Here is a 13,701-nt window from a genome sequence, read left to right as displayed (position 1 = left end):
GTGATTGCCAAGTACAGTTGCATTATCCTACACACTAGGGACGATTTACAATTTTACCAAAGCCAATTAGCTCACAAACCTGTACACGTTTGAAGTGTGAGAGGAAACCGGAAAAAACCCATGTAGGGAAAATGTACAGACTTTGTACAGACAGCACCCATAATCAGGATTGAACCGGAGTCTCTGGTACTGTATGGCAGCAACTCTACCACTGTGCCATCCCTGCCGCTATTCTTCCTAGATCTAATGTAGTTTACTGCCCGATCCCCAAATTATCCAGTTCCCTTCAGTGACCCTTGCTTAGGGTCAAGATGGCAGCGCACGTACGTGCGGAGGCTCAGCACTCCTCGAGTCGGGGCTCCTTGTTAGTACGTTGGAGCTCCGCTCGGGCAGTGCACCTGAAATTTTGTTGTATATATTTACAATGACAATAAAGTATTATTATTATTATTATTATTATTACCTGTAACTCGCACAACATTTACAATCAATGCAAGTAGGTTTAGTGAAATGGAAACAGAGATTGCATATGTTAAGTCGAGCAAAAACAAACTGCTGGAGGAACCCATTGGGTCAGGCAGCTTCTGTAGAGAGAAATAGACAAACAATGTTTCGGGTAGAGATCCTACCTCAGTCTAAAGGGGCCTCCTGATATAAAATATAAACTCTCCATTTCACTCCACAGATGCTGACTGGACAGTTCAGTTCCACCAGACTTTTTTTTTTCTTAGGGTTCAGTAAAGTTGTTCTTGTTTTTTAAATAGCACTCAAATGGGAGGAACAGCTTCAATAATTGTTTCTTTTTGTTCAAGGTTAAATGGCTGGCAGAGTTGTCTAGCATAAGTGTTCTATAGGGACTGGACTGGCATTGGGCAACTCCTTAGCAACTATTACTCATGATATCCTTCCAAGCCTTAACAAATTGTTTTTTGATTTGTGGAGATCAGGGTAGTAACATAGCTTAGAGCTTACGCCAGTCTTTCCGTTAAAGCGATCAGTGAAATGAGAGCTCTAATATTTGGAGTGATAAGATGAAATTTGAAGACAAGCAATTATGAATTTTCCTCGTTGTGCAGTTAATTAATACCCAAGTTCATAAAGTGTTGTCTCAAAAGCCTTGATTTGGTGTTCAAGTGCTGAAGGATTTTGTTATTAAGTAATCATTAAAGGTCCTATCCTTAATTAAATTGCACTTGTGTTGGTCGTTCCCTGTTCCGGTTGATTATATGCTCTGATGTTCATGAGTTACAGGCAAAGCTGGTGCAGTGTTTATTGGGAATATGATTAAGCTTTGAATTAGTGCAGATGATTCCTTGGTGGAATTTCATTTATTTTTGACACTGCGCCCAGAACTGCGCTTGCTAATTAAATCTGTGTGTGCATTGAATATCACTCCATGGCATCACTACACTAAATCTTCTTCATAGCTTGGGCCATGGAATGTAAGATTGGAACATTATGTTTCAACTTTATAAAACACCAGTCAGGCCGCACTTGGAGTATTGTGTGGCGGTCTCATCGACAACTATAGGAAGGATATAATTGTGCTGGAGAGAGTGTAGAGGAGATTCATCAGGATGTTGCCTGGATTGGAGGACTTGTTATGGAGAAGAGATTGGATTGTTTTCTCTGGAGTAAAGGAGGTAACAGGATAGAAGTATGTAAGATTATCAAAGGCATAGATTGGGTAGATAGTCAGAATATTTTTTCCCTTGGTAGGGATATCAAAAATAAAAGGGCACAGTTTAAAAGATAGAGGAAGAAATTTTAATAGGGATCCGAGGGGTAAGTCTTTTATAAAGAGTGATTGATAAATGGAACATGCTGCCAGTGGTAATAAAATTAGTTTAGTTTATACCGTCATTGTGTTTAAGAGGTAGTGGACAGACAAGGTATAGAAGGATACGGTCCTGATGGGATTAGTGTATATTAGCAGAAAGGTTGGCATGGATGATGTGGGCTGTAGGACCGTTTCTGTGCTGTTTGACTTTATGCTGAAAGGTGGTGTTTTTCTTCGTAGTGGAATCTCATTCTGGCCTTTTAAGCAGTCCTGATGCAAGGTCTCGACCTGAACGTTGATTGTCGCTTTGCCTTCACAGATGCTACCTCATCCACTGAGTTCCTCCAGCAGTTTGTTTTTTTCTTCACTTTATGTAAAATGTCTTTTATTTAAAAAGAAACTAAACCATAACCAGTGTCCAAAGCCTTGCTTACCATTAACCAAGGCACATACTGTTGATCAAATGGGGCACAATAACAAAAGAGATGGATTTGAAATCGAGGAAGTAAATTCATAGGATTCTGCCAATTCCATCTTTGATTTTTCAATTGGCCTGCAATCCTGCATTCCCCACCTCTTGTTTAGTATGTACAAGAAGCAATGTGGGAAATGTTATTGTTATCTAGAGGAGGCCTTTGTAATCGAATGAACTATTAAGCTAATTTACTCAAAAGATCAAAGTGGTTGACCCGATCTAATTAATTTTAGGGTACCTTTGGAATGGTAAACATGTTTTGTCAACTGCATGAATGGTGGACATGCAAAAATAGCCCTATTTCCTCTACTAATGTTTGTGTGAATTTAGTTTCTGTGTATATTTGTCTCATTAATTTTGCCTGATGGCCTGCCTTGAGTAGGTCAACAGGCATGAGGGTTATGCACTGGAGCCATTTTAAAGATGAGGGCTTGAGACAACCGTAGTTCAGAGGTCTGGTGAAGAAGGGTCTCGAACCGAAACGTCACCTATTCCTTCTCTCCAGAGATGCTGCCTGCCCCGCTGAGTTACTTCAGCATTTTGTGTCTATATCTGGTGAAGAAGTGCAGCCCTTCAAAGGCGAACAATTTGCAAGCTGTAGTCAAAGAACAGGCAGAAGACTTTGAGACCAGGAAGAGAAAATGAAATGTTACTAATCAGGAGATAGTCCATTGTCATTGTAAAATCTTATTTGACTGGGGAAAGTTCACCTGGTATATTGACTTTAGTTTGCAAGCACCGACAAATATTTGTGTCGTCATCTGTAACATGTTCAAATCATTGTGGAGGGTGCATAGGTTCCTTATATGCATAGGTTCCTTATATGGATAACAACACATTCAGTTGTTCCAGCCTGTGCCCTCATCTAGACCAGGGCATCAGTCTTAGCCATGCCTCTCAAGACCGAGGGTCACTTGTGGGCAATCACGGTCAAGTTAAGACTCCACATTCTAAACAACTTTTGGTCGTGAATCATGCAAGTTGAATCATGGCACCAGAAACATGGCAACTCTTATGTACAGTCTCAGTGTACGCTACGATTCCCACCCTCTTGTACTTGAGTATGATTGCACCGAAGGTAGATACAAAGTGCTGGAGTAACTCAACGGCACAGGCAGCATCTCTGGAGAGAAGGAATGGGTGACGTTTCGGGCCGAGACCCTTCTTCAGACTGATCATCATTATGATTTTAAGTATGATCTTCATACTGATCTTCAGTATGATTGTACCTATGTGCAGTAAGATTTTTACTGAACTGTATGCAAAAAAGTATTTCACTGAACTTGGGCAATGAGAGCAGTCTTTCAGCTGTTAGGCAGCAGTTATAGGAAGAACAGCATGGTGTAACACAAAGACATCAAAGACCTACTGAAAGTTCACCTGAGAATGGCACGAGGAGGTATAACTGAGAAGAAAAATGTTAGTATCTTGTACTCTCTTTCAAGTTTAATCTTTGGAGATACAGCGTGAAACCAGGCCCTTCGGCTAACCGAGTCCACGTTGCCCAGCATCACCTTGTACACTAACCTACACACACAAGGCTCAATTTTACAACTTATTGAAGCCAATTAACCTACAAATCTAAAGGTCTTTGAAGTGTACGAGAAAACCGGAGCACATGGGGTAAACCCACCTGGTCACAGGGAGAACATACAAACTCATAGTTTGTATGACAGCACCCATAGTCAGGATCGAACCCGGGTGCCTGGTGTTGAAGGGCAACAACTCTACCGTTGGTAGACAAAAATGCTGGAGAAACTCAGCGGGTGTGGCAGCATCTATGGAGCGAAGGAAATAGGCAACATTTCAGGCCGAAACCCTTCTATAACCCCTCATCTTCACCATGGACGTCTATAACCCCTCATCTTCACCATGGATGTCTATAACTCCTCATCTTCACCATGGATGTCTATAACTGGTTCAATCCCTCCCGTTCAAGACACCTCAGACACTCTCCGTCGTCTCCGGGCATTCCATTCTCTAGGCCCCCATCCCCTCATCTTCATCAAGGACGTCTATAAATCCCTCCAACTCTACCGTTGCACCACTGTGCCGCAAATGTTAAGCACAGCCCATATCATTTTTCTTATCAGACTCATGTGATCCTGCAGCGTGTAGAATTAAGCCACAGTGGTTTTGCAGTTGTCAATGCTGGTGACCCTTCACCGAGTTAGCTGGCTAATGGTTGGAATTCCATTGCAAATGCTGCTAGGTCATCATGGATTAGTGCTAGCTACGGAGGTGTGCTTTTCAAATTCTGAGCACCTCCCTCCCCTCTGAGGGCCGGATGGCTGGAGCTGTTGCGGCGACTGGCACCTGATTCAGCCGATGAATGAGGTGGTCCCCTGATTTCAAGCTGATTCTCCTCTCCTGCTTGGTGTGGTCCACAAGGACACACTTTGAAGGTGGGATTTGTATAGGAGGTTCAGGAGTTTGAACGAGACAATGGTCAGGCTTTACAATGATGGTAAATATCTTCATTTTTGTGCTCTTTCAAAGAGGTCAAATTGTGAGGTAAAAGTGATTCCTTGACTTAGTTTGGTGAAATGTTATTTGACTGGTGTGAATAAAGTGAAACCCGGGCATGATTCCTCCAATATTCTTCTTTACTTGGCCTTTTGTATTCCATGGACAGTTCAATAACTGTAACTGAAGTTTAGACTTTAGAGAAATAGTGTGGGAACAGACTCTTCGAGTCATCCTTGCGGACCAAAGCTCAATCCATACACTAGCACGATCCTGCCGCTGTAAGGTAGCAGCTCTACTGTTGCGCCACTGTGTCACCCCTTCAAGTTCGAGACTAAAATGTGTTCTACATGATTCTTCTCATTGCCATCATAATCTGGTTTGGAACGCTAACCTTTCAGCGCAACTCCTTAACCTCTATGTTCCTTTGCAGAATATACTGCATTGCTCATTACCTAGAGCTGTGGCGTCTACAATGGTAATATCGAGTATTGATGCAGATCAACTGCTCAATGTGTTGAGACTTCGATCAATATTAATACCCACAGCGTAGACCTCCTCATATGAAGCTAGATTGGGTGAAGAGTGCAGTGCACTTTGAAACCTTGAGCCATTCAGTTGAGCACGAGAACTGTCATTAGTTATTTGACTGATTGGACCAGGGACCAGGGTGGTTAAGTCCAGCTTCTTTCACCTAAGGAAGCTGGCAAAGGTGAAGCCCATTCTCGAGCGGCAGCATTTTGAAACAGTAATCCATGCCTTTATTACATCTAGGCTGGATTACTGTAACGCACTGTACTCTGGAGTCGCACAAGCTTCATTGGCTCGTCTCCAGCTTGTTCAAAATGCTGCCGCTCGCCTTTTGACCGGAACTCGAAAGAGGGAGCACATTACACCAATTTTGGCCTCCCTTCACTGGCTCCCAGTGCACTTTCGAGTTCATTTCAAAATTATTTTATTTGTTTTAAAATCGTTGAATGGGCTCGCCCCGCCTTACCTCTCTGAGCTGCTCCACCTATATGCTCCTGCCCGGTGCCTCAGGTCAGCTGATCAGCTGCTCCTTGAGGTACCAAGGTCTAAGCGGAAGCTCAGAGGGGATAGAGCCTTTCCTGTTGCTGCTCCGGCACTCTGGAACACCTTGCCGCTGCACATCAGACAGGCCCCCTCACTGTCCATCTTCAAATCCTCTCTAAAAACACATTTTTATTCTTTGGCTTTCGACACTGGCTGAGGCATTGCTCCTGTTCTTAGTGCTTTTAATGTCTTTTAATTTTTAGTGTGTTTTTTATAGTCCTTCGTTTTATGGTTTTTAATGGTTTGTAATAGCTTTTTGTCCATGAGTTCTCATGTACAGCACTTTGTGGCAACTGCAGTTGTTTAAAGTGCTTTATAAATAAAGTTATTATTATTATTATTATTATTAGGGATTGTGTTATGAGTTATAGAAGTGGTCCTGTAAAACAACATGTGCGAGGAGATGATGCCTCCCTCAATGTTACTTTAAAACTAACTAATTTTAAAAATCAGTGCTGGTTTGCATGTGAAAAGTTTAATCTAAATGATGAGTTACCCTTCGGGATTGCACATGTTTGCTTTTTGGATATGCTCGTTAAATTGGAACAGGATTGAGTTAAAGTAAAACTGATTTAGGCTAATTTATCATGATCCGTATCACGATTATTCCCTGTCTGTTTTTCCATCCCTGACTAAATTTATGCTGAAATGGGAGGAGGAGTTTTGAGAACTGTAGGCACTTGATTGTAATCAGGTGCTCATCAAAGTACCATTAAACTGTAATGAAAGTATCCACCATCATCTTGTGAAGCGGTAAAGCAATAATCTTAGCAATTATCACCAATTGAAAGAAAATGACCTGAAATACTTTTGCTTTAACATTTGATTGCAAACTTCACCTGGGGTGACAGTGCACACGCTTATATTTGCACGAGACCTAGAAATGAGGAGAGCAGTTCAAAACATTTGTCATTTTTTTTAACCACTGTTTCACTAAAAATGCTTACACTAGATATAACTGACCTTTGCCATGGTCAAGAAAGATTCCTGTTGCTTTGTGGTCCCCTGGAAGGACCAATAGATGAATTAATAAATATCAGAATATATATTTTAACTGAAAATTATTTTAAACAGGAACAGCTGAAGTAAATTATCCTAATTACATTATTTTATTTATTGCAGGCGTGAAGAAACTGAAAGGAGACTCAAAAATGTAAGTGACCTGCTGGTTATGAATTGTTCTGGTGTTCTTTCTTTCAATCCATTTTGCACATTTTTGTTTTAATTTCTGAACAACATTTAGCCATCATTTTAAAAGCAAAAGCTCCAACTGACGTTTGATGTGGACAAAATTTAGACAAAATTCTGGTTTGAGTTCAGTGCAGCTTTCTGCTGCATAAAGCACTGATATGGATCTAAATTATTGCTGCCTATGGGGCAACATTCTCAGATCCTAAATTGACTTTTGACGTAACCTGCCTACAATGATTTGGCAATACACAATGACCTGTCATTTCCAAAACAGCTTGAAACACAAAGAAAGCAGCTGCTAAATGGAAATCAGCCTGGACCTCAACTGGATATAGCAGCCACCTAATCCTGAGTGACTGCAATGCTTTGGACTCTCTTCTTTGTAGTCATTAGATACTTATAGAACTTATTGTGAAAGCACTGGAGTTTGCATTTGGACCACATTCTTTTCATTTCTCTCTGAAAGATATCCCCCCCCAATATTGTAAAGATGTGGCCCTCATGATATTTATGTTTAATGATAGTTGTATCAGTTTATTTTCGTAGTGCATTGTGTTTGAACTAATTCATTAAGCTTTAGTTTTGTTCTAAGAGTGTATGTTGTGACTCTTTACCTACAGTATGTCTTTGTTGCTGCGAGATTCAATTACTTTAATGTGCTTAGCATTTAAAATGCTCCAGAAAATCTACCTCCTTGACAACTTTCTTAACAACAGTTTCTATGTCCTTTCTGGCCTGTTGGTAAAGTTTGCTTTGTATTGTTGCTCCAAGATATCTTTGGATGTTTTACCAGATCAATAGACAATAGGTGCAGGAGTAGGCCATTCGGCCCTTCGAGCCAGCACCGCCATTCAATGTGATCATGGCTGATCATCCACAATCAGTACCCCGTTCCTGCCTTCTCCCCATATCCCCTGACTCCGCTATTTTTAAGAGCCCTATCTAGCTCTCTCTTGAAAGCATCCAGAGAACCTGCCTCTGAGGCAGAGAATTCCACAGACTCACCACTCTCTGTGAGAAAAAGTGTTTCCTCGTCTCCGTTCTAAATGGCTTACTCCTTATTCTTAAACTGTGGCCCCTAGTTCTGGACTCCCCCAACATCGGGAACATGTTTCCTGCCTCTAGCGTGTCTAAACCCGTAACAATCTTATATGTTTCAATGTGATCCCCTCTCATCCATCTAACCTCCAGAGTGTACAAACCCAGCTGCTCCATTCTCTCAGCATATGACAATCCCGCTATCCCGGGAATTAACCTTGTAAACCTACGCTGCACTCCCTCAATAGCAAGAATGTCCTTCCTCAAATTAGGGGACCAAAACTGCACACAATACTCCAGGTGTGGTCTCACTAGGGCTCTGTACAACTGCAGAAGGACCTCTTTGCTCCTATATTCAATTCCTCTTGTTATAAAGGCCAACATGCCATTTGCTTTCTTCACTGCCTGCTGTACCTGCATGCTTACTTTCATAGACTGATGTACAAGGACTCCCAGATACCGTTGTACTTCCCCTTTTCCCAACTTGGCGCCATTTAGATAGTAATCTGCCTTCCTGTTTTTGCTACCAAAGTGGATAACCTCATATTTACCCGCATTAAACTTCATCTGCCATGCATCTGCCCACTCCCCCAACCTGTCCAAGTCACCCTGCATTCTCATAGCATCCTCCTCACAGTTCACACTGCCACCCAGCTTTGTGTCATCTGCAAATTTGCTAATGTTACTTTGAATCCCTTCATCCAAATCATTGATGTATATTGTAAATAGCTGCGGTCCCAGCACCGAGCCTTGCGGTACCTCACTAGTCACTGCCTGCCATTCTGAAAGGGACCCGTTAATCCCATCTCTTTGTTTCCTGTCTGCCAACCACTTCTCTATCCATGTCAGCACTCTACCCCCAATTCCATGTGCCCTAATTTTTCCCACTTATCTCCTATGTGGGACCTTATCAAGCTGCTACTTAAATGTAAAGTTGTTGTTGGTAACCTTTTATGTTGCTATTTGAACGTCAATTCTACAGATCGGAACATTTGTTTTATTGTGTTACAGAAATATCTGAATTGTACATTCTTTCTCTTGATATACCTTGGAGTTAGCTGGTTTCGTTGCAAACATTACCAATCTGAACATTTGAATCTGCAATGATATCAAAATATCTTTTCCTTTCACCCCCTCCTCAAATTCACAGCTATTTTTTGTTTTTATCTTTGTCTCTGAAAGAGATTTATCTTCTAATTTTAAATGTATGTCTCCCAGTCATGAGTGCAGGGAGTGGAGAACCGATGGGATTGCAGTGATCATGTTGATGCAATGGAAGGATAAAGACGAGCAGGGAGTTCTATCTTGAACCTTGGGCTACACTCATATTGCCATAAACTTTACTAAGGCAGATTGAAACCAAAATGCTGGAAATCATGGAAAACCTGACTCATTTATTCTGTTTCTCTTCCCACAAATGCGGCCTGAACTATTGAGTATATCCAGCATTTTCAGTTTTTATTTGATTTGATCATTGTGCTACAGTTCACACTGCCACCCAGCTTTGTGTCATCTGCAAATTTGCTAATGTTACTTTGAGTCCCTTCATCCAAATCATTGATGTATATTGTAAATAGCTGCGATCCCAGCACCGAGCCTTGCGGTACCTCACTAGTCACTGCCTGACATTCTGAAAGGGACCCGTTAATCCCTACTCTTTGTTTCCTGTCAATATCACAGGTTGTCAGAGCTGCCTGTGTGGAAATGGCCTTTGCAGACTTCTGACACTGCTTATCGATGCTATATGTTACAGCCTCATCGGGTAATCTTTGTATCGAAATTCACCCCACTCACCTGCAAGGGTGTGTTTAAGAAATTAAAATTGTCTGCTTATGGAGGGCTCCATTATCTCTGGGCCTGGAAGCTACAAAGTATTAAAAGATGTCTCATTGATAAAGAAGCAAATCATTGCATTACTTGAGTATAAGTATAGACGTGAGATAAAGGCATGTTCCATGAATTTAATTGAGCAATGTTATTTATTGATGTATTCTGATTTTTTTATGTCGAACACTTATATGGATAACGGTATCCTTACAGGTTCTGATCACAATATATTGGCTTGGTAGAAGAGCACAGTCTGACCCTCAGTATAATGGACCATACCTTGACCTCAATGCGTTTGAGGGGCTGTTAGGACAGACGCTGACCAAGGTGAGTTACAAATGTTTGTAAACCTTGAGGTAGACTTAGAAATACCTGAAGCAGTTAAATCTAGCAGACCTCTGTATGATATGGGGAGCAGCATTTCCATTGTACATTTCCACAAATTCCCCAGGACCCTAGAGAGATTCCCTGTTAATCAGGTCTGGTTTGCAGCTTATTTGAGAGGGATTAGAGATAGCAAGATGAATACATCCATCCATTTGGGAGCAAACTGTGTGAGTTTAAATGTCCATATTGTAGGGTCATGAGGACTGATTCTTTAGCCCATTGGTTGTAGAATCATAGTCGTACTACACTGAATTGGGCCCTTCACATGCCATGTCTACACCTTGCTGCACTAATTGCTATTACCAGCGTTGATCTGTAGTCTTCAATACCGTGACATTTCAAATGCTTGTTCAGATAATGCAAAGTTGTGAGAGCCCTTTCTCCGCCACCCACTTGGATGCTGCGTGACATATTCCAACCTCTCTCTGGGGAAAAATGGTTCCTACAATCCAAGCTATCTACACTCCCTATTAGTGCACATCACTTGTGAGCAAAAGCTACAAATACTATTTTCATTCAAAATGTACATGCTTCATGTTTATTTTTGAGAATGGCTGTAGAGACGAACATTTTGGTAACATTTACCTTGATCGAGGAATGCAATAACTCGTGCAACATGTCCTGGTGTGTATTCCAAGCATGCTGTGAAAGAGAGAGAATATTGAAGGGGAGATACGCCTTTAAGACGAATCAAATGGAAAGTAACCTTTGGTTCACTGCCAGACTTGCTGAGCCATACTTCCACTTCGCAAAAGATTTTGAGTCTCTCTCCTGCCAAGTTCGTTATGATTTTGCTCCCAAAAATAGTTAAAACCACCGATCAGTTGCCAAGGTTCTGAAAACCAATGACGGGAAGAAGGAACTTTTCCTCAGGTAGCACATTCAGCCGTTCTTGTTGCATCTTGAATCATTGTTTTGTTGTTGCTGCAGGTGGAATGATTTCTGCTCTCATTAGAAGCAATGTTCTGTGTGCTGTTTGGTAGATCTAGATAATGTTTATTCTGCCATTGTTTATTCTACATGAATGCAGGAGAGATAACAACACAATGATGATTATTATCTGATTGGAGTATTTCATTCACCCTTTTCATCTGTTGATCTGGTTTAGAAATGAAACCTGTTTTTCAGTCTCCGTTAGGTGCCTGTCGAAAGCTGCACAATATTTAATTCAATAGGACTGTAGATTAACCTTTTGAATGATCTAAATCACTCCTGCGCGCCACCCAGTGGTCAGTTTAAGAACCTCTGAAACTACGTAACTGATGATTCTCCAATGGGAAATAGTACCTGCCTTGCGACTGGGATGGGAAATCAATTTAAAAAGAGATGCAAATAATTGTCTTAGAGAGAGATAGTGGAGAGAGTGAAAATGGCATACGTCTAATTTTAATTTAGATAATGGTCACCCAACGTAATGTAATGTTGAAGGTCCAATGGATTGTTGGGAGATTTGGGCTTCCAGAATGATTCCAGAATAAGGAATAAGTATAATTTTCCAGACGAGATGGGAGAAGCTGAGGTTGTTCTCCCTGGAGAAAAAGTTGAGAGGAAATTTGGCAGATGTGTACAAGACCATGATTAGTTTAGGTGGGAGAACCTGTCCCCAGTCTGATTGGTTCAAAGTCTGAAGAAGGGTCTCGACCCGAAACGTCACCCATTTCTTCCCTACAGAGATGCTGCCTGTCCTGCTGAGTTACTCCAACATTTTGTGTCTGTCTCTGCATCTGCAGTTCCTTCGTACACATGGTTGGTTCAAGGTTGAGGGGCCTTGGATTTAAGAATTTGAATGAAAGATAGAAGGCAGATTTGAGGAAACACGTTTTTTGTGCAGAGGATAATTAGCATTGTATTTTCACCACTTCTACTAGTGAATTCCAATCAGTCAATGCATTCAATGAAATGGCTAGGCCTTTGTAAGGGAATTCGAGGGAATTTGTAAACCTGTGGAGAAAGAGCAGGGGAATTGGACTGATGGAACAACTGTTCCAGGAATCATAATAGTCTCTGTGGCCAAAATGCCCTTTTCTTGAGCGGAAACAGAATTTTAGTGATTTCTTACTCAAATTGGTCTTGCTCCTTAGATCTAAAGGACTGAGTTAATGTGAATAATAACTTGCATTTGCTGACAGCAACAGCTGATATTTACTTTCCTCTGTAGGCTCTTGCAGACTCGGGAAGTTTGAATCGAAGTGGAAGAGACAGCGGGTACTGTGATATCTGGTGCGCGGAGCGGACGGAGCCAACATCGCCACAGTTCACGCACAGAAGAGACGACTCATTCGATAGCTTGGATTCACTTGGGTCAAAGTCTCTCACGAGCCTTTCATCAGACGTAACTCTAAAGGAGAGTAGCGAAGGTAAGGCACGGACACTTTGCTGGCGTCTTGAAGTGACAGATGAATGTATGAGAAGGAGATCACACATTGGTCACCCATAAATTTCCCTCCTGAGTGAAAGAGAGAGCTTGATGGTGGGCATTTTTAGAAGTCATTGTCGATGCATAGAATGCAACTAATTTGTTGTTCATAGTTGTATCTTAAGCGAGGCATGGACTGAAATTACAGGAGACCTGCTTGGTGAGATTGGAATAACTGTATGTTTCAATCGTCCTTATATGGAATGCCCTGCCTGATTAGAAGAGTAGAAAGCATTTAACACTTGGGTGAAAATAATTGCTGCTCCATGGAGACTTTCACAGTAGGTTAATAGATTTTTTTTTAAATGCTTTGATGATTACTGTTATTGGTGCGTGAACTTCTGGAACGAGCGTTCCACATAAATCTTTACAGAAGCTGTAACTATTAGGAGATAGCAATACACTTCTGAAAGCACAAAGCTGCTGAAATTTGAATGCTCATGTCAAATAATTGTAAAAAATCACTTTTGTACTACATTTTTCCTTTAACTGGAGATACACCAATGTGGTGTAGTAATAACCCAGAGATTAAGATTTAAATAGAAATTAAATCAAATCCTGTTATTGCAGCCGCAGAGTTTAATTTTGGCGAAGTAACTTGTGGGGGCGGTACTTTGGCACAGCAGTAGAGCTGTTGCTTGACAGCCGCGGAGACCCGTGTTCGATCCTGCCTACAGGTGCTGTCTGTACGGAGTTTGTACATTCTCCCAGTGACCTGCGAGGGTTTTCTATGGGATCTCCAGTTACCTCCCACACAGGTTTGAAGGTTAACTGGCTTGGTAAAATTGTAAATTATCCTAGTGTGTGTAGGATAGTGTTATTGTGTGGGGATCGCATGTCAGCGTTGACTTGGTGGGTCAAAGGGCCTGTTTCCTAATTGTATCTCTAAAACTAAAAACAACTTAATTGGATTAAAATATAGTAGCAGTGACCATAAAACTACGAGGTTTTTGTAAAATCTCATTTTATGCGATGATGGTTCTTCAGGAAGTACGCAATTAGTTTTGCCAATGCATGACCCTAGCAGTGTGGCTGACTAATATGGTA

The 13,701-nt window shown here is 41.4% G+C and overlaps 1 protein-coding gene across 12 annotated transcripts in view; it reads left to right on the top strand.

Annotated features, from left to right (window-relative positions):
* Window positions 1-13,701, top strand: part of LOC116974495 (LIM domain only protein 7-like) — a 214,372-nt gene that overhangs the window by 128,818 nt on the left and 71,853 nt on the right. For all 12 annotated transcript variants that reach the window (XM_033022998.1, XM_033022990.1, XM_033022989.1 and 9 more), the window contains exons 5-7: window positions 6,918-6,948; window positions 10,065-10,178; window positions 12,397-12,595. In XM_033022998.1, the coding sequence (XP_032878889.1) occupies window positions 6,918-6,948; window positions 10,065-10,178; window positions 12,397-12,595 (344 nt within the window). The remainder of the gene's footprint in view (window positions 1-6,917; window positions 6,949-10,064; window positions 10,179-12,396; window positions 12,596-13,701) is intronic.

This window comes from Amblyraja radiata, chromosome 6 (assembly GCF_010909765.2).
Source record: "Amblyraja radiata isolate CabotCenter1 chromosome 6, sAmbRad1.1.pri, whole genome shotgun sequence".
Taxonomy (NCBI): domain Eukaryota; kingdom Metazoa; phylum Chordata; class Chondrichthyes; order Rajiformes; family Rajidae; genus Amblyraja; species Amblyraja radiata.
The sequence above is the reverse complement of the archived record's forward strand: the minus strand, read 5'-3'. Positions and strand labels throughout refer to the sequence as shown.